Source organism: Rhyacophila brunnea, unplaced genomic scaffold, assembly GCF_057557595.1.
Source record: "Rhyacophila brunnea isolate RB1 unplaced genomic scaffold, BYU_Rbru_1.0 scaffold_4, whole genome shotgun sequence".
NCBI classification, from domain to species: Eukaryota; Metazoa; Arthropoda; class Insecta; order Trichoptera; family Rhyacophilidae; genus Rhyacophila; species Rhyacophila brunnea.
The window spans coordinates 31,398,398-31,421,004 of NW_028233068.1; the positions used below are offsets into that span (position 1 = coordinate 31,398,398).

The window sequence follows — 22,607 nt, forward strand, 5'->3', positions numbered from 1 at the left end:
CTCAAAACTTGATTTTTGGAATATGTGAGTTATGATTCTAAGCGACTCATATAGAGTTTGACAATACAATTCATTGAAATCAAAATCTCAAAAAACATTTTATGGAAATTGTCTATTATAATATTATTATTGATATCCAGATGTTCAGTGCAGAACTAAAGGGGTTTTTAAAATGATCAAATTACATATTATTAAAAAAATTACATATACAATATAAAAATAGTGTTAGATATTTAATCTTTTAAATTTAAAATAAAGCGTACATGGTTATGCGGGGTGAACAATACAACAGTTCATTGACTTTTCATTATATTTTAAAATTTAAATGCATAAATAATTGGTACATTTGTAATAAAATTTGGATGTGCCCTCACTCAGCAAACCGAATCCCCTTGCATATTTTACATCTCACTTCTCTAAAACCTATTCTTCTGTATTCAGCATTGACGACATTTTCAAATCCCAGCAACAATTCCTTAATCTTTGTGTGCGAGATGTGACCGTTTTCAAAAAACATTCTCAATATGTCTGGAATATGTTGCTCATCGAGTGCTAGCTGCTTCAATTTACTGAGTATAAAACAAATCAGTTTTTCAAATAGCTCAGTATCCCGGATTTCCAAAGCACGAAGTCTTTCCCACAGAACAATGCTAATCGTACGGTAGACTTCATTGACAATTTGAACAAAATAGTTATAAGCTTCTGAAGAAAATCTACTTAGGCGAATTGCCACAGCGTCAAGAATATCAGAATTAGAGCCAGAGAAATCAGGAAACGAGTCAATCAATTTGGCACTGGTGATGGCAAAAGTGATTGCATCTTTAACAAGATTTTGAGAAATAAAGTTGGGCCTCGTTTCCATCCCTAAGCTGGTTGACACATTACGTGTTGTAATTTGATTCTCTCCAACACTTTTAAGGATTGTCGTTCTCTGTGCAGAGCTGGATGCAGAAAGTGTGTCAGGGTTAATGGCATGTTCCCCATTTAGGAGAGCTTGTCCGCTCTTATCGATTGATATTTTCACTTTATGCTCGTTGAGGTCTTTATTGAGGCGAAGGGCACCTTGGAAAAATTGGTCTTTGTTGGTAATGCGGCTGATTCCTTGGATTACTTCAGAGTTTCCCTGGGCGACTCCTTGTGTGCGACGAGTCTCAGCAACCATCTTATCAAACATTTTTCTACAAAAATTAACATGAGTAAGTTAACATTTTCTTAAATGAAAAACTTTATTTCAGTCACATTGGCCTAATTGGAATATCAATTATTATTACATTAGAACAAGAAACATTAGTAGATTTCTATTATGAACGGGTGGTAAAAGTAATATTGAATCTTCTTTTGAATATCGAATGTGCAATTAGCTTTGGTTTACGCATTCAGTGTCGGTGGCAGCCGATGGTTTGTAATATTTCTTTAAAAATATGCTTTTTTATACGGTATATTGTCTGCGACTTACATAAAAATACAGGATTGCATACCAGCATGAAATATTAGACCGCAATGATTGAAAAAAGATCAACCGATTATAATAAAGAATGTTGTATTATTAAATCTTATATCTAAAATCTATTTTGTCTTAATAAAAAAAATCTTTATAATTATTTACCTACGTAATTGTAAAAGCATTTTGTATGATACATGCACCTATTACAATATAATAAAGAATACGTTGTGTTGATTGATTTATTGATTTTATTTTTATATAATGGTTTACACAGAATAGTGACCAAACCCGCTGCCACCTCCACAAAAGCAGACCATTTTTAGACAAGCGGGTCATAAATCTTAAAAGTTATGAGTTGTTATACTGCCGATCTTAGTGTAAGTGACAAGAAATGCATTGTAAGCATATTTCATGTCACGAAGGTCAAAATAACTTCCAGAGGATTTTAAAAATGTGGGACTTTGCATGTTTATTATCTATTTTAGAATTATATGATATACCATGATATATATGTTATTTTTTTATATATAATGAGTTGAATATTTGCATAAATTCAGATTGAGAACATGCAGAGTGCATTACTAAATTGACAACTGATAGATATAATGCAGATATGATATTTATATTTAGTTCATAAATATAATAAAATTATCAAGTAATCAGGATATTTTTTTTAACTTTTAATAAAAGTGTCAGCGATGATTCTCTTGAATATACTATATTTTTGTGTATGTACTATATTTTTGCACAAATCGTTAAAAATCGCCGGCTACACGCTAAGTTCTATTGGTCGAAGCGCCTGACCACATAGTGTTAATAGAAGATGTAATCAACATTATTTTTCAACAGAGACAGTAACTAACTTGTAATTGAATTTAGCGATTACATATAGGTACACATTCATTTTTAGTTCTATACAGTGAAACCCCGATTCTACGGTTTTCAAGGGACCCTGAAAAAAGAATGATACATGCGGGAAACGATAGATGCGGGATATATAAAAAATGGCAACTCATTTTTCTCCTGGATTTTTTTCGACGTCTTGAATTATTTTCAGTTTCTCAGCTAGTTCTTTCTAGTTTTCTACATGGGGGGAATTTTAGTTGCAACTAATAAAAATTCGTGATACGAGATGCGAGGCAAGACTGAGCGCCGACCGACCTTGGCAAACAAAGCGACGCGACTGAAAGATCTGTATGTATGTATCATAAACAACTCTACGAAAGCAAAATGAAAAATATTCAATAAAAACGGTCAATCGGGATAATATTTGTGACGGGACCATAATATTTAGACGATAGATAGAGGAAAACTATTAATCGGGGAACGGTTAATGCGGGATTATTTAACATTGTTCTTATGGGCATTTGGCGGGACTTTCAAAAATCAAAAATCCATGCAGGAAAACGATTTATGCGAGAACGGTAGATCGGGGTTCCACTGTACTAAAAAAAAAGAATAGACCTTCTTGTTTCTCATAAATCATTGTGTTTTTTGAAAATGTATTTTTCACAGATGCTTTCATAATCATACGTAATAATCAAATGTAAAATGTATTTACCATGATGTACATTGGTAAAAATTTAATGTATGGATTTTACTGGATCGAAGTATGAAGTGAGTGATGACAAATAAGGATTTACCTATGACGACCACTGCGAAGTGTCGACCGATAGCTGACTATTGTGCCATTCTGTGACTCAGTAATGATGGTAGATGCCATTTTGTTGTTCATTAAAGAATTGGTGAGGAACAATGCTGATGATGCCAATTGGAACAATTCTAGTGTCGTCGGAGTCTCTCCCGTTTCGTTGAACTATAACAACATTTTAAAATTATAATATGAAATTTATAATACAATAACAAATTCTATTTTTAATACTGTTGGACAGCATCCTCATTCTACTGAGTATTTATTAGAAATCATCCACAAGAAGGACACTTGAGTGGATAGCTTAAGGGATAAACCACTCTACCAGCAAGCAAAATGTGTCAAATCCTACTGGGAACAAAAAAATTATGAAATTTTCTAATATGTTTGATTCTCTTTATCCAATTGTGTAATTACAATAATGGATGCTACATTCTTACATCTTAAAAAAAAAATATTGTTTTGGAACAAGGTATGGGGATCTTAAGGTTTGGTTACAGTTCCATTTCAAAATAGGATGCAATCAAAGATGAAAACAGTTTGGCAACAGATGATTCAATCATACTAGATTCCAATGTTTAATTCATGTGATAATTTTGTTAACAACTTACCCTCATAATTAAGGTAAAGAGACTGTTAATAAATCCAGCGCTTCCTGATATTAAGGCGGCTAATATAGCTGCATCATGAGTTAGCTTTAACCCCTGGAATAGAAATAAAATTAAATGAATGAGGTATTTTTCTCCCAACCTTATCGTATGCTGTTATTTGTTTTGTTATTATATAGAGAGGGGATTGCGGTACTTACATTTCCAATAACTACACCCTTACTGGCAGCATTGGAGAGTAATTGTGAACCAGCTCCTGCTAATACTCCCGTTGCACAAGCGCCTATGTTCAGCCAACACATTCTTGCCTCTGCGTCAGCCAGACTGATTTTCTGCATAACAATAACATTTCAAATAAAGAATACTATCATTACAATGCTGTCAAGTCTTTTTTATCATTTCGAATCTATATAGTGAGACTGCTTCTTGAAAATTATTGTGATCAAACTTATTTATTTAAAAAACCAACAACACAAACAACGACCCTCCAAACCATCCGCCCCGCACCACACTCAGTCTTAATCATAGATAACAGACGTAAATATTATATTCATATGTTCCATACAGCGATCTTGACCACTAGATACATCAGAAATACTCAGTCACGTCAATAGATGATAGTACGGTCACACACGAAGTCGCAATGACACAAGGCTAGTTCAATGACCAATCAGAGCTCAGCCATGGTCCAGCCAATCAACACTCGAACTGCAAGACTATTTGTCACTGATGTCATGTTATTATTTTCAAATTTCATGTCAATTCTACTTATTTTCAAAACAAAAGCAATCATGCAATATTTTTCGAGTTGATATTGGTGTAATCAGTGTTTCCCAACCTTATTTGTGCCATGCCCCACTTCTACGCTTCAAAAATCTCCATGCCCCCTATCAAAATTTTATAGTTACCTAACAAGAGAATAATAAATATATTGTTGACCTTTTTTCAAATTTCTCCTTCATATTCCTGCCATTTTTCAGTAAAAATATTAAGGAAACGTACAAATATAACAGTGCTGCTATCTTTTTCTCAAAAAATCAGGGTTGCAATATCAAAAAAAATATTTCGAAAATGTGTTTTTCAAGAACAAAAAAATGTAACAAATATTAACGATTTGCACATAGCCCCCCAAAACATTCAAATTGGCGTATGCCCCACGGTGGGAAATACTGGTGTAAATAAAATAAAATATTATGTTTGGCGTTTTTAAACCATATTGATAAAAAGGTTTTGCAATTTGACAGCTGATAAAATAAAGTAATGGGTAAGTCTACTTTTATTATATTATGTTTATATTATATGCTTGTATGTGCCTTGAAAATTATTTGCAGTCATGGCATCGAAATAGTGAGTAACCCATTGTAATTTTCACATTTGCAAATCTATATATAAATTAGTTTACATTTTAGTAAAGTACGTATATAAAATGTTTATATTATTCAGGGTTTTGCAGATTTGTAAGACGTTACTGCCATTGTAAATTTGGGGTCATATGCGTAGTCATATAACTATTCGGGATTTCGGCCTTCATGATGTCGTTCAAATCCAACACAGGCTGCTGGGCCTAGTAGAACAGGTGGTAATCACCTATTGCTACGACTGACATTTTAATACAATCTATTTGTAGGTATATAAATCTTTCGTTATAGACGTGCATTTAAATATGATATATTATACATCTCAATTATTCAAATATAATGCAATACCTAAATTTGATTATCATAAAAGTGAATAATTAAACTCCAACGTGTTCCATTTAGGTAAAAGAAGATTAGCCGTGTAAAATAAAAGATACACTTAAACATTGTATTATTTCATTGTCTATAACAAAAACAACTACTTGTAGCTATAAAATAATATTAAAAAATCAAATTTGAACTGAAATTTAGTCCTTGATCACATAATTGAAGGCGTCCCCCGAAAAGGGGTCTATATAATACATCATGTCAAAAAGAGATTTTATTGACTAAAACATTGCTCACGTTATTGGAAAGTTTTATTATTTTATCTGTCATAGTTTTTGAGATATTAGCAATACTATAATGCTGATGGGGTCAATATGATTTATTTTATTATCCAAAATAAAAAAAATAAAAAATTTGTCAATGATAGAGTGTTTTCCTGAACATGATTATTATCACAGATATACTCCAAAACTCGCATGATTGAATAAAACGTTTTTTTCCTCTCCTGAACAATTTTGTTTTTGCATATAGACCCCTTTTAGGAGGACGCCTTCAATTATTGTAAAAGACAATAAACGTTACCCGGTTCGTGACGTTCATATTGAAACAAATGTTAATAAAGCAAATCATATGACCGACAGGAATACAATCAACTTGGAGAGGCCTTCATCTAGCAGTGGGTAGATGATGATAATGGCATTATAAAAAATAGGGTATATAATAACACTGATTTTGATAAATATATAGCAATTCATATGATCAAGCGGAGTAAAATTAGGTTGAGATAACCTTCATCCAGCAGTGGATTGATCCTGGTTGATGAGGATGATGACGATATGAATAGGTAGATATAACATCAACAATTTTGATAAATATAGAAATTCATATGATCGACAGGAATACAAACAACTTGAGGAGGCCTTTATCCAACAGTGGATTGATTCAGGCTCGAGATGATAATGGCATTATATATATATATCAGTGGCGAAGGGTGGAGGTAGGCTGTTAAGATTCGCCATAAACAGTGCACATTAAACTTTTTCAGACATACATATTTGTTTTCATTGAACAAGGTCGATATAGTGTTGGTTAGTTTTTAAAATTCAGCTAAACCCTGAGAAACCAAGCCATAATAGATAATAGTCAAAAAATACATGTGTATCTATAAAATATCTAAAATTATGCAATTAAATCATACATAACTTTGAATATTTTATAAATAGAATAATATTTTTTATTTATTATAGTTTGGTTAGTCAGGGCTTAATAAATTTAAAAAAAATAACCAACAATATTTGTAATATGTATTTTTAATCCAACGAAAACAAATAACTATGAATGAAAAAGTGTGCACAATTTTGTCGTATTGCTCAAATTAGACCAAAACTATTATGGTTTCGTTTAGGCATGGCTTAATTGATCTTTAAAAACTAACTAACACCATCTGTAAATTGTAGTCTTAGTTCAATAAAAACAAATACATACGACTAAAAAAGTTTAGTGTGCACTATTTATAGCAAACCTTAACAGCCTACCTCCACCCTTCGCCACTGATATATATAATATCATTGGTTTTGATAGATATAACAATTTATGTGACAGAAAAGAGTAGAATCAGGTTGAGGAGGCCTTTATCCAGCAGTGGATTGGTCCAGGTTGATGATGATAAGGACGATAAAAATAGGTAGATATTATACAATAACACACTATAAATACATGAAAATGAGATGCGATTCACTTCCTCAACATTCACCATTGATGCCAATATTTATGAATTATTAAGAGAAAATGTTGTCGGTATAAAATCAGCTAGTGAACTTATAATGGGTACAAAATATGTAAATATGAGCAGAGTATGAGCAAGATGGATGCACTGAAAACATTGTCATTAAAAATCAGATAATGAACCTGGCCGTGTTGATGTCGATCGGCCAAAGTTGCACTAGAAGTGGCGACACCAAATACGCCTGTCACCGCTGACGCAATGCCCGCGGTGATAGCCACGCCGGCCGCCACGGGGGCAAAAAATGAAAAGCCCAACACCCCCACTGCACCTGCCGCCACCACTGTTCCTGCTGTTTCACCTGCTTTGCGAGCTCTAGCCATAAATGAGCATGCTGGCGACATTACAATTTCCAATTGCACCTCCATCTTCTCCTGTGAATATGAATCATGTCAAAATTTTAGTCTATGGAAAATAATTCATTGTTTCATTATTGGGAATAAAATACACTACCTACCTAATACGAAAGTGCAAATACTGTGAATATAACTTTATATTTACTATTATTTGATTACATAATTCCAGTAAAGTCTCGATTATCCAGACAAATTAGGGATGAAGGTAGTCCATATAATCGGAAAAAAAAATACTTTGAAGTAAACATATTTTCATAGCATTCATCAATACATTATTCTACGTCTTTTTTCATCCTCATATAAAACTGTTGATTATAACGAAATCTGGATAATGGATGTGAGCTACTTTCAGAGATTGAAATTGTCTGGCGAGCTACTTATACATATTCCTCCTTTATAATTTTTTATCATCGTCCTTTATCATACCATACACAGGGCTCCGGTTCATAGAATCCCCAAAATTATCGCTCTCGTGGAAAAAATAATTTGATCGCCTGAACTAGATAGGCCATATAACAAAAAAAATCTAACATACTTATTTTCATAAAATACATAAAACATACATGTTGATATTTTCGTAAAATTATCAAGTGCTCCGGTTCGTAAAATTTTCATAATAATATTATATTACTTAAAATAAATTAGGACATCGAACTTCCAATAAAACATAATATGCGTACTTCAAATTATTCATTTTTACACAAAATAATAATTGAAAAATATCCTGAAATAAGTGTGAGTAAAAGTAAAAATAATTAGTGAAAAGAATGGCATTCACTTGCCCCCACATTTTTTCCAATTTTCGGTGAGTACCTTGTCACTCCCATCCAAATGCAATAATTATCAAGATGTACATCTGTGAGTACAAAGTCTGCGAGTGAGTTTCTATATTTACTTTCAACCACCTTCATAGTGGAAAACGTTGATTCACATAAGTAGGTAAAACAAAACAATGCCTTCATTTTGAGCGCAATTCAAACTAAAATTGTATACTTTTCTGTTGGGACGAAAGGCCATACAGATTCTAGAGTTGAGGCAACGCTCTTAAGCGACAAATCACATTGAAATTCTATCAATTCAATTTCTGATGAAGGGCCATCTTTTTGAAAATTTTTGACGGTACAGCTGGATAGTTTTTCATTTCGGAGTCCAATAAAAAAAATTTGAGAGGCAAATTTATAAATGATAAAATATCCTACGCGATCTACCGAAATGGCTAAATCACGAAAAACTGTTTTGGGCATATTATGATGATTTAAGTGTAATTTTAGATGTTATATTTCTTCCGTTACATATGGAAAAGTATAAAAAAATGTCAAATCCAATGTATAAGCTGTATTTATTCAAATAAATGCATTTTAATTATCCCAATAGCGGTCTTTGTCAGTCGCTACCTGACTGATTATCCTAGTTGAGATTCTGTCACACTAACTATGGAAACATTCATTATTGAAAATAAAAAATAGTAAAATAGTCAGAGCAAAATTACGACCTTCCTCACTTAACGTTTTGACGGTTTGTACAGAGATTAAAGCATTCGTGAAGTCATTATTTAAATCGCGGCGTCTGATTGGCCGGTTACACAGAGAGGGTTTTACCAGAACAAATTTATTTTCAGACCGGCTTTAGTCTGTCACCTCGATACCTATTTTGATTTTTTGAAGAAACAGAGAGGAATTTACAACTCTTACCTAGAACAGAAGATAGATCTTACGAAAGAACTCCTGTGTACATTCAAAGCTATTTTTTTTTTAAATCGCCCAGAGCAGGTTTTGTAACTCTACGTCTCATATGAAAATACCTTCTGTAATTTGAGTGAAGTGCCTAGGCAAAGATGCTTTTCATAGAGAATTAGTGTACTCCACACATTTAGATTAAAAGAGAAATCAATATTATAATTTTTAAGGGCCAGCAAATAAATAAAAAAAAAAGTATATGTAATACAGTGGCAGTGCTGACAACCTATGCATACCTACTGTAAATTTTAATACAAATGCGTGTAGGAAGATTAAAGATGTGTTATCGTATTTGAACATTGATTCGAGCACTGCATATAAGTTTCTCTTCCAATATATTTTGGTATAGTTTATAGTATCTCACATTACTAAACTATGGTAAAAATTATGGTAGAAAACTGAAATCTTGTATATTGATTTTTATAATACTTACAACAATCAGGCCCCCAAAATATCTTCCATTTCGAGGTGCAATGATAATACCTTTGGGCATCTTGTTGGCTTCTAAATAATCATTCCATGTCTGGTACTCCCGGCCAATGTCATCCAAGAATATACAACAACCTCCTATAAAATTAAAGATATTCAATAAGAACACACTTACTTTTTTGTTTGAAAATAATACTAATTTCAACACACTGTCATAATATGAATACGTGTATTAATTAAGGCGCTAAGTACCAAAAAAATAAAAACTGACATTTTTATAGAAAAATGTTCTACATACCAACTCCAATAACTTCAACTATAGTCTAAGTGCCTCAAGCAAGTCAAAAAAATACAGCAAAATAATTAAACCTGTCGACGTTGTAAATCCGTTGGCGTGTTTTATTTATAATGATGTTAGTAGCACTGCAGTGGTCAACGGCATTCAATATAAAATAGCTGACGATGGTGTATTGACACTTGCGAGTTCCTAAAATTATAGAAGCTGCCGTGATTGCTTCACTGTAAAACTACATTTTTCAAAAGGTCTGCTTCATGAAATTTTACTGCAATGACTCGGTATTTTGTAACTACAGGCAATACTACTTTTTGGTACTTAGAGCCTTATTTAATACACGTATTCATATGAAGACATGCCCATTGAATATTTCAGCATTTTTAAAAATATGTTCTTAGTGCAATCGCACTTGGATATCAAATTTACATATGTACCTATTCTAGGCACATAATTATCTTCATTAACCTCTCAATATTGAGGTTGCGCAGGGGTCTTTCTAACGTAAATAACCAATGTAAAGCGGTATTGCTGCAATACTTGGTAAAAAACATCTGACACTTTTTAAATTTCACGGTCAGTATGGCTGGAGCCGAGTGTAAAATAATGTTGTCCAATTTCAAATGATAATAAGATTAACTACCATTTTTATTAAATCACAGATAAAAATAATTACCTGACGTATTCTGTGCATTGATACACTTTCTTATTTTGAACACTGGGCTGACACGAATATCTTCCACCTCCATTCCATCGCAAAATTGTATATTAGTTATTTTGTCACTTTCAGGAATTAAACATACAAATAAAATAGACATGTATATACGTTTTTTGTCCGAGTATTTACCTGAAAATATGTGTCAATTTTATTCACCTATATTTTAAGATATTGTACTATCAGTAGATTCAAGTTGCAAAACATCAGATTTCCTTTTTGTGAAATCCAAGATGACAGCAATCTATATATCACATTTTAAAAGTTCTGTGCAATACTCGTAACCGACTAACAAAAGAGTATGGACTAGTAGACCCGAGGAATATTTTACATACATCACTAAGAGGATCATATGGGCCTACACAGAGTGGAGGTTGTATTAACCCCTTACTAGAGTTGCCGCTTCATAGCTTTGCACTCCGCCTCTAGATGAAAATGATGTAAAATATTCTAAAAATATTTTTTTCCCTCTGAATGTGTGGGGTCAATAAAGCTATAATCCTCGCTGAGTCAAATTGTGTAAGCTATTTCATGTTTTATTTTAAATGAAATATTTACAAAGCTATTTTTGCTTAATCCTTTCTATGCCGCAATTAGTTGATTGATAGTAATTAACATAAGAATTGGTGTAATTAGGGCGTCCAAAGACGCTTTGGGCACTTAACCGGTAAATATCTGTTGAAAATTTTGAATTTGAACGTCCCTTATTAGCACAGGGCAGAACCTTACTACTGCACATACTCAAATTACTGATAAATTTCCATCTACTCTATTGCCAGAGCTAGGCTGAACTAATTTTTTTGCGTAATATCTGACATAATATGATAATTAATCAACTTCTGATATCCACTGTTAAATAGCTGCCATGTTGGATTTCAACCATGCAATCATTTACTAGATGCTTCACAAAATAGTAGGTATTAAAATTAAATATACTTGAACATACATAATTTTGAAAACATGGATTACTCCTAGATATTTTTGTGTTGTAACTTACTTGAACTTGCTAATAATTGCAACTTGCTAATAATTGCAACTTGCTAATAATAATAAAAAAAAATTCTATTGGTTATAATACAATATTTCAGAATTGTTTTCAAAATTATGTATGTTCAATACTTATAATATTACATTCTTAAATATTGTGAATTATTCGTTGAATAGAAAAAATAGTTAATTATGTATATGTATCGTAAACAGTTCCTTACCAAAAGATTTAATTTTCTCGTAAATAGGTGAAATTTTATCGTATTGTTCTTTGGTATATCCGGGATCGTTAGCAATGTTACTCAAATCGCCTTCTATTGCTGGTGGACCATAAATAGCATATGCAACTTTAAACTTTATAGTATGATAGTCGGATTCAGTGAACCTGGAAAAACACAGTGAAATCTCATACACAATATTTATATGTTTAATTTGCTGTATTTTTATTACCCATGCAGTATGTTGTTACTATGATTGCATTTTAGAAAAGTAAGTAGGTACTGTGAAACTCCGATTTTACATTTTCCCGCTATTTACTAATAGTTTTTTTGCAGTCCTGTTTCATTTTGGTACATTTAATTGCCAGTTTTACATTTTTATATCCCGCAATTTAAGTCTGAAAATTCAAAATTCAATTTAAAATATTAAATTCTAATTGATTAAAGTTTTGTAATATTCCATTTGAGTCATTTTTTGCGACCCGGGTTTCGCCATTCGGCATCTTCAGGCATTGCACACACTCACAAATGTAAATGTAAAAATGGTAAATGCACACTGACAAAAAATACAGTAAATTCAATAAAAGAATGTGAAAACTTTATTACTGTGAAGGCGTACAAGACCCTCTATTTTCTAAATACCTATTAAAACTAAAAATTCAATTTATTTTAACACATTCACTTAAATGCATCGCAATTATTGAAATGAATTGCAGATGCACGCACACATTTCTATTTATAATCATGTCTGTAGTGAACAACGCCAAGGTTAGACAACACAGATTGATTGGTGGAAAATCTTTTATTTTAGCCAATCAAAGGTGGTTATTGTTTATCATTCTACATTTTCGATTCATATATTATGGTCATTACACACATTTTTCATTTTTATTAGCATAATTTTAACACTTTCTTTCTTGTTTTTTCTGTTTACTTACATCAATTCAAAATAATCAGCTCAAAAAAGGAACATTCTTGAAAAAGTGAAAGAATATTATGTTGACATGTGTACACCAAATCAATTTGTGTGATTTGTTTTTTATAAAAATAAATTCAACTAATATCTTATTTTCACATTGTACTGCAAAAATTAAGGTCACAATTCAGTAGAAACCATCGCTCAATTGAAGGCTTGATAAATAATACTGCTTATAATGAAGCGCATACCCGATCTCAAGTCACCGCATGCCACTGATGTTTATATACAGGTGGGGAAAATATCACGTTACCATTTATTTTATTATGGTAAAGTGTGAAATTTATAATAGAAAAATACAAACTGAGATCATTATAATTTTTATTAAAAATAATAAGTCAATTATTGTAACTCGGTGGAAATTTTGTGATAAATATCATAATCATCTGGCACCACGTCAACGAAAAATGTGTCATTTCTGGGCAACGGATAATCCTAAATGCATTCATCAAATATCGTTACATCCACTAAAAGTTTATATGGAATGGTAATCCTGCTGAAAACATCATTGAACACTATTTTTTTGTAAACAAAAGATGTGAAACGTTTTTTGTCAGTGACGCTATTCAGGGGTGGCCAACCCTTTGCATACCATGCGCCAATTTTTTTCAGACAAGTTCAGATGCGCCGTACAACTCGAGCACCTTTTCTACCTTCTTACGTTCACGGTTGGGGTTGGAAAGTAGGGATAGGGTAGGATCTGCTTCGCTTAGGGGAGGAAAAGGGATAACTCAATCACGCAATTAAATTAATTAATTTATTCCAGTTCAAAAAACACACGTTTAATGGAGCACCAGTCTACAATAGTCAGAAATGATCTCTTTAACGAGAGGGTGATCGCTGTCGTGGACCCCACCCCGCTGATGGTGCTACAGCTGCCGGAGAGTCTCGTTTGGTGAAGATAACTCTGGACCACAGTTGTTGGGTGTGATGAGAGAGAGAGAGAGAGAGAGAGAGAGAGCTTTTGAGCGTTTGGATTTCGCTAGCCTTTCAACGTTTGGTGTTAAATTTGTTACTAAGAGCAGCAGAGAATTCTACAAATTTGAATCAGTTATTCGGGACCTTGTTTTGCTTTCAATTAATTTCATGGATGAAAATGCTTGTTCATATCTTTATGTCGATCCAAAGCAACATTAACTTTTTGCAAATTCTCTTAGTTCTGGGAAATGTTCACAGGGTAATGAACACCAGAAATTAATTATGTCAGAAGCATTTTGATCTGGAAAAAGCTCATCAAAATTCATTTTCAATAATGAATTTGTTTTTAAATCAATCAGTTCCATTTATATGTTACTAGGCATCTGCATTACATTTTGTTCACTAAGTGAAAATGGGTTTATAAATGCGAGCATGCAGTTTTCTTCTTTAGCATTTTTTCTTTTTTCTGATTATTTTGTGGCATTCTTTTAAATGTAAATAAGCCTTACACCATAACTAAAGGACAATATTTATGAAAAACCACGACAATATTGCCCGAAATGATAAAGAGAGTAGTGGAAATTGGTTGGTATATTTTTCAAAAAATACGAAAAGACAGAATAAACATATTAGGAAAAAATATATATTCCATAGTATTATCAATCAAAATGATAAGAGTGACACTAGCCCCCACCCTATATTTATGTGTATCGCGATAGATATAGACAACTGACAAAGATTAGAGTTTACAATATTACATTTATTATGTGAAAGATAATATCCAATAAAATAAGATTATGTATGGATATAATATATCTATAGTACAGAAAGCATACCTAATATAATTTTTGTAAATTATAAAAATCTTACATGTCCCAGTCTCGGTCGCCCAGATTTTCCAGATATATTTGTTGTATGTCCCTGGCTGATTGTCTAAAATGTAAAAATATATAATTATAGAGAAATAGTTAACCTTTCCAATGGTTAAAATCAGTGATGGGTTGTTAAAATTCTACTAAAAAAATTTGCTCCCATTTTGTCATTTCAATTAAACACATATAATATTCTGGTAAATTAGTTATGGAAACCTATACAGTACAACAACGGGTAGGTATAAATCGTGTAGAAATATATTATGAAAATAATGATTGAATTACAATTGTGCAGCAACGCAGTGAATCAGAATGTGTCAACAAACCGGGAACATCAATTCGACGCTATGCCCAGCAATTGAACATTCCAATGAGCTGTGTGCAGTGAAATTTGAAGAAAGATCTGTATTTACAGGCATAAAAAGTTCAGTTGACTCAGAAACTAAAGCCCAGAGACCATGGAAAGCACAAATTCACAGAAAGCCAATCATACAAATCGCTGCCCAGAGGATTGATGTTTTTAGACTTATCAACATGTTCACGCCATACATGGATATTATACATAGGTTCATCAAAATAACTACCAAAGACGTCGGCATGTTTCAATGCCAACGTACAACATATTAATTTTTCTGTGGTTACCAATTCAATAAGATAAAAAAAACTTTGCAGAATCTGCTACATTACTAAAAAGTCATAAGACTCTCTCTTATTATAGTTGTCACAAAACCAAATATATAAGTAACGGTAGTGTGGGGACACCAACAAATCAATAACCAAATATCAAGAGGATATCTAAGATAGAGCACATATAGAGGCCCATACCCAACATCAGAAATTCACGGACGCACGGTTATGATGATGATAAAGTATAGATACATGTCTCGTGCTTGCATGTTGAAAAAATAAAGAAGTATTAATCTTTATTTTATATGCCTACTATGTATATATACATTGATACCGCCTAAACCATGGCATCCTCAGAGGATCCAAGGCCATGAGGCCTGAATCATCATTGGGTTGATTCATGCAAACATGAACAGATCGACTGCGAGGCAAATTTCTAGCCCGTAAGCAAATAGTAATTATTAATATCATTTTTTAATATTATTACCTACATTAGCCTTCATCCAATTTTGACCAATAGGTATTAAATTCGTACACTTACCTACATAAATATTGAAAGCAAAGTTCCCAGCCATACAATGTACCTAGCACCTAGAATATCTGATTTGAGATTACTTTGAAAAAATATGTATTTGTACCCAGTTCAAATATTTAAAAATATGTACCTACCTAGCAAAGAAATACAGCCCTTTTCAAAGCAGGTACCTAAAAAAAGGTCTGGCTGACTATTTCTGTGGTGAGCGAAATTCTCAGAAATAAGCCAGGTACATAATATGCAGAGTGTTTTTGTCATTTTTCAGTGACAGAATTTGTTTTATTTTATTCTTGCTGAGAGTTGACCTGCTCTCCAAAAAGGGATTATTTCATTCGGTTTTTGGTCTCTCAGGACGCCGGCCGCGGCCGTCGGCGTCTCCCGCCAATTCAAATTTATTTATTTTTTTAAAAATATTTTTGTTAAATATTTTGTACGCTGTACTTTACTGTATTTATATTCCGAACAATAAACGCCCTGTTTTCGCCTGTACTTCCGCGTTGTCAATCAACATAAACATGTCCCCGAAAGAAGAAGCAGACGATACCACCGTGACTTGACATGACATTACATCATCAGGGGGGTCCAGCGCACTCATCCATCACCCCCCCCCCCCTTTCGGAGGTGACAACATATATACAAACATAAATCGTTCGCTGTTTGAATTTTGAACTAAGCTTTTCACAGTATAAAAAAATCTGAATGTTATACAAAATGTTAGCATGCTGTGCCCTCACTCAGAGGACAATTTATACTGGTAGATCTATTATAGGTATCATATTTTCATTTATTATGTTTCAAAATCATTCATTAATGAAAAAAAATCAGTTTGTACTTACGTTTGAGCCATGTTTCAAGAAAGTTGGAGACCGGCTAAATTGATATGATGATTATCTGAAATAATGTTTTTGGAGTATTATTAATTGACATTTTAATAAAAAAATATTTTATCATTGTGTCCATTTATCAAGTAAAACTAGGTTCATTGGATTTGGCACTTTTGACAATGAGCAGAAATTTTACCGAAGATTCTATAGTACCTACTCCATATCGTTTTTGTGATCGAGGTTTTTTGAGATGAAAAACCAAACCAAAAAACTAGCACAATTTACTGTAACCCAAAAATAAGTAGATTGTTAGATTTTGGTTTGGTTTTTTGCCTCAAAAGACCTTTACCAAAATGACGATATGGAGAAAGTACTATAATATTACCATTGATTTAAATAATGACAGTTTCTTACTGATGTCAATTCATCAAAAGATAAACTAAACCTTTTACCATTCGATAGTCGATTAACTAAGTCTTTATTGTTGTCTACTCCAGGGGAGGGCAAACTTTTTGGATGTAGGTCCAAATTCGAGAATTCAAAATGAGCCGCAAGTAAAATACCATTTTTAGATATACAGTTTTTATTATCACGAAAAATAAACAATACAAAAAAAATAATGAGAAGAATGAAACTGTTGTAAGTACCTACATTTTTTTTAAATTCAGGTGTTAATTTTGTAGTTGATAGTCTCAAAACTATATATATAGGTTGATCCAAAAATAACGAACATTTTTCTTGCATAATCTTTAAGTTGGTCAAATTTGTCTGAATTAAGGGCATTGTAAAATTTGGAGATTTCTTCACGACGATGCAATTCTCTTAAATCAGTGTCACACTGCAGATCAATAATCTCAAGTTGTAGCTCTGTCGGTACACTATCAATATCTATTGAAAATGGATCGTGTACTTTTGCTAAACTTGTCTCAATTTTTTGGAAGTCACCCAATCTTTGTGAAAAATCGTCATTCCGAGCTTTAATAATTTTACCATATTCGTCAAATTTATATTCTGATATTATATTCAGCATCTTCAAAGTTGGAAGGTGGTCAACGTTGTTATTTGATATTTGTCGAAGGAATTACTTGAGTTTTAATTGAAATCCATTCAAACTTTTTACCATATCATGGGCATATATATTTTTTTTCTTTACAACGCGGAATTAAAAGTATTTAAATGTGTCACGATATTCAACGTAGAAAATAGTGGTTACATAGTATGAGACAAGACGCAAGGAAGACGTACTGAGATAATACATTTACGAAACAACAAATTCTTCAAATTTTAATCTATTGTCAATATTTTTTAAAAAATTATAAAAAAGTTGTTCGTAATAAGAAGTACAATTAATGATGGCGGGCCGCAGTTTGCCCACCCCTGGTCTACTCGGAGTTTTTTTACTGAATTTGAAAAACAAAAATCTTATTGTATTTTATGATTTTGGCAAATTTGTAAATCCTCCCGTTATTATATATTTTTTTAAAACATCATAAGTACATACCTACATGAAACATTAAAAGATTACAAGACCATCCTTAGCTGAAATAAGAGACAGTGACTCTTAAGTGTTCTTTATCGTTTCGGAAAAATAGTAATTCGAGCTTGCGAGAGGTACTCAGTTGAACTATTGGCATTGCGGTCACGTCGAAATCACTTTGGAATGGCGTTGTATCATTTGAAAGTAACGATACCAACACCTAAATGAGTCGCTGCACTGCCAGAAAAATCTGACATCATTCTACATTTTGTATTACTTTCTTGGAGGAGAACCACTAGCCTTTATTGATAACATAATGTGTAAAATAGATTTATATACAATTTTCGATCGTATTGTTGGATTTTAAAAAAAAATCTACGTTTGCTGCTAGGTATGTATAATGAAGAGATTGGATTATGCACAATTTTATTATTATCATAATAATATGAGTATTAAGACATGCCAAATTTCATTGATAAAAAAACAACATAATATTGCACAATGGATTTATAATAACTATTACCGTATAGTGTCGATAATTATGCACTTGAGATTATTTTTCAGTAGCCAATATTGCAACAAATGCTATCACCGTACAGATCACTTAATCACTCAACGAGCAACATGGACTCAATAAAAGTATATTAGTCTATGGCCTCAATGATCTAAGAACTGTCCGGATTCCAGAACTGTCGATTGCGGAATGGGCGATTTTGAGAGATATTGCGCTATATAACCATGCTATGCTATTTTGCTTGTTGACATTTCGGGAGTCATCTGTCAATTTTTGACGTTTCTGCTCAGTGCTGCAAGCTGTAAAAGATGTGACTTCTGGCCTGTGCAGCAGTGTTGCCATATTTTGAAAGTGGAATTATAGTACAGAGCCTCCAAAATTATAGTATTTGAGGAAAAAATATAGTACGCGACCAAAAAATCCTAGAAAGCCCTATTTTTAGATAACTTCAAAAAAATTTTCCTCCAATAAAAATAAATAAAGTACTTACTTAATTAAAACTTTTTTCGTAAAAAAAATATTATTTGTCTTTGTGTACAAATTTCCTCAACCACCCAAGAGGTAAAGTACGATGGCGCGTTTTTTTTATTGTGGTTTCCCCATGAGGCATATTCCACAGCACTCTTTGAGAGTTTACCTTGTGACTTGCGGCAAAACCGATCTAAATAAAAAAAAAAAACCTTCACAGCAAAGCAATATGGCAAGCCTGGCCAGGACAATATTGCTGTGAAGATTTTTTATTTAGATTGGTATTGTCGTAATTTGTCCGCTTTGCTCGTCGATAAAACGCCTAGTCGGTTGCGTTTCCATACAGAAAATTCCGTCTAGTCGCAAAACGTACCAAAATTAATAGGTCAGTTTAATAGAGGTATTTACGTTTTCTCTATAAAAAATAACATAATATAATACTTAACAAACATAAAGGATTTTTACAATCGTTTCAAAATATATACGTACCTCCTTATTCCCAAACACCTGCGAAAGACATCGTATTAATAATAGATACAATCATAATTATTATTATATACATTTACATAATTATATAAAATAGACAATAACATACCATGAAAACGTAGAACTGCATCCAGCCGATATGCTTCCTGTTACAAAAATTTAATACAAATTATATTGTATTATAAAATTTAATGGTGATTCATCACGATTCACAGCACCTAACTATTTAGATAATATTATATTATATTGCAGGGGATCAACTGTCAATAATTATAAAATCGTCATCTTCAATTGTTTCGCTATCAACACCAGAATACATTGTTCTATTAATTTTACTAAGCATTGATGCATCAGGTTGAAAATTAGTACAATTACCGCTCTTTTTGACACATTCTGCAGATAGTAATGTACCATTTAATGTAGATGTAATCAGTCTATTCCTTTGTTTATTTTTTATTAAATTTACTTTGCTAAAAACTCTTTCACATTCGGCATTCGAATGAGGAAGACTTACTACACTAAGAGCAAACGTGGCTATATTTTCAAACTCTAGTTCATTTAAATCATTTGTTAATTTTAAAATACTAGTCCAAAACACGTCAACTTCCGATTCATTTTTTATAACATCTGTGATCGCAATACAAAGTGGAAGTTTCCTCCACTCATCATCTATCATCTGTTGTAAAATAAGATTATTCGATGGGACAATGCGTACATAAATATTTAACAGCGGAGCTATTGAAGGGTAGGAATTTCTAAACTCATTTGATGTAGCGTTTTTTGGTATTAGCAATTTAAGCAAACTTAATGCGGGATCATTAAATTTAAATCTTTTTTTGATCTCTATACATGACGTTATCATAAATTCCTGACATCTAGTGAAGAAGTCATTTTTCAAATCATTATGGTTACTAAGTTCTGGTGAATTTAAAAGATTAAGAACTTGAATTCCCATATACATATTGACTTTGTTTATGTATTTTGTGCTGTCTGTTGGATTTATTAGGTCTAAGTCAGTAACTGCTACATATGTTCTATCCATAAAACAAATCAAAATATCACGATATAGTTGGCCAATTTTTTCTTGTAAAGTGGTAATTACAACTCTCTCCGACTGAAAATATTCGTTAAATCGAGTAAATTTCGGGAGAATCCACTGCAAAAAGAGAAAGTATAATTTCATAAATGGATCATTAAGATCATTATGAATATGTTCGGTCGCAATAAGGCGTTCCGAAAACCATGAATGGGTAAAAAATAACTTTAAAGCATCCCATTGCTCTAGTATTCTATTAACGACTTGGTTTAACGATAGCCAGCGGGTCTGTGCTGGATGTAACATTTTATGTACGTCTACATTCAAAAAGTTCTGAAATTCCCGTAATTGATGTTGACGTTTGGAACTGTTTTTGAAATGGTTGTAAATATTTCGGGCTAAATCTTCACAGCGTCTTGGGAGACGTTTGGAGGCTTCACTGGCACAAAGATGTGCAGAATGGCAAATACATTTTAAAATGATGATCCCAGGGCAGCTATCCATAAACCGAGACGCCACCGAATTGTATTTTCCCATCATTACGTTGCATCCATCAGATGCAAAACCAATAATATTTTCCATCGGAATAGTTCTACTTGTAAATGTTGAAATTAATAAATTGTACAAATGCTCTGCTGTTGCACTGATATCGCTTACATTGTTTTGATTTTCTGAAAAAACTTGAATCAACTCCCACAATGTACTTATTACTTTACCAGTGGTTTTGTCGTAAAACCTAACTACGATGCACGACGTTTTTTGACAAGAAATATCAGTGGACTCATCAGTCAATACGCTAAATTTAGTATGTCTAAGAATATTTGCCAAGTTGTCTTTATATACTGGAGAAATTACATTTTTTAGTATAGCTGTCAATTTTGTTCGCCCGAGTGATATCGTATCGGCTACAGCAGAATCAGAAAAAATATTTTTTAATAAAATTGTTAGGTGGTCAGCGACTTTAAATGATATATTATGTTCCGCGAAAAAACCCGTCAGTTGAATTTCTGCACAGTTGGTATTTTTTTGCTTCGCGGCTTTACTAGTATCTATGAAAAAATCTGAAAGTGTAGTTTTTTGAGTATTATGGTATCTTAATTTTAATAATTCTAGATGTTTTTTACCTTTAGAATGACCCATTATTACCTGTATTTCCGGAGTAAAACTTACGCTACATAGTTTGCATCTGGCTTTGAACTTAGATTGATAATCCTTGGTTAGCCATCCCTTGAATTCAGGTCTTTTTTCCCAAGCATCACGATACTTCTGCAACCTTTTAGCTGGCTTAACTATTTTTGGGGCGTCGTTTATCTACTCGAACCATCGCTGTCCATATTCGATCCTAAGATTTAATTTGAAAAAAAAATCATATAGGTACCTAAGCTTATTTTCACACCAAATAATAGTAAGGGGTACCTATGAAAATAGGACGAACCGAGTAGAAAGGTACATAATATAATATTATGGTTCCACAGTTAAATAATTAATTCAGTTATAATAAATATTGCTATTATTTCACTCAATACTAAGTACCTAACGAAATTTTGCCAATCATCAAACTCCAGAGCATAATATAGGTATTAAATTTGTCTAAAATAATTAATTTAATAAAAAAAGTAAGCACCTACCTTTTCTGGATATGCTGTTGTTCTTATGTAGATTAGCACCAAATCACTAGTTAACAAGATACAAATTCGAACTCAGAACAGTTCAAAATTCATTTACTACCACTACACAACCCTTGGTAAATCCAAAATGGTATTGCAAATAATTATTATTATCACCACAATATTAATAAATTTTGCACCGGTAATAGTTACTAGCTTTTTATCTAAACACTATTCAATTATCGGCTTATAATTTTATTTATCTAACGCGACGATGTTGTCTGTGCAATAATTGAAGAGCTTTTGAGGAAGTAAAGAAAAAGAAAATGGAGTTTAGTCTGTTTAGTTTCAGTATGTATGTCC

General features: G+C 32.4%; 2 protein-coding genes across 2 annotated transcripts; both read right to left on the reverse strand.

Moving 5' to 3' along the window:
* Nucleotides 1-221: 221 nt before the first annotated feature.
* LOC147067259 (uncharacterized) lies at nucleotides 222-18,908 on the reverse strand. The gene is made up of 11 exons (XM_085954095.1): nucleotides 18,657-18,908; nucleotides 16,669-16,723; nucleotides 14,669-14,731; nucleotides 11,908-12,071; nucleotides 10,661-10,831; nucleotides 9,697-9,830; nucleotides 7,297-7,545; nucleotides 3,904-4,035; nucleotides 3,707-3,799; nucleotides 3,088-3,260; nucleotides 222-1,178 (listed from the first exon to the last, which is right to left on the reverse strand). The coding sequence occupies exons 2-11, from the start codon at nucleotides 16,677-16,679 to the stop codon at nucleotides 371-373; spliced, it is 1,998 nt and encodes a 665-aa protein (XP_085810221.1). The 5' UTR covers nucleotides 16,680-16,723; nucleotides 18,657-18,908; the 3' UTR covers nucleotides 222-370.
* Nucleotides 18,909-19,857: 949 nt separating this feature from the next.
* LOC147067260 (uncharacterized) lies at nucleotides 19,858-22,314 on the reverse strand. Its single transcript, XM_085954982.1, has 2 exons — nucleotides 22,266-22,314; nucleotides 19,858-21,979 (listed from the first exon to the last, which is right to left on the reverse strand). Exon 2 carries the CDS (start codon nucleotides 21,775-21,777, stop codon nucleotides 19,858-19,860), a length of 1,920 nt encoding a protein of 639 aa, XP_085811108.1. The 5' UTR covers nucleotides 21,778-21,979; nucleotides 22,266-22,314.
* Between the last annotated feature and the right edge of the window lie 293 nt (nucleotides 22,315-22,607).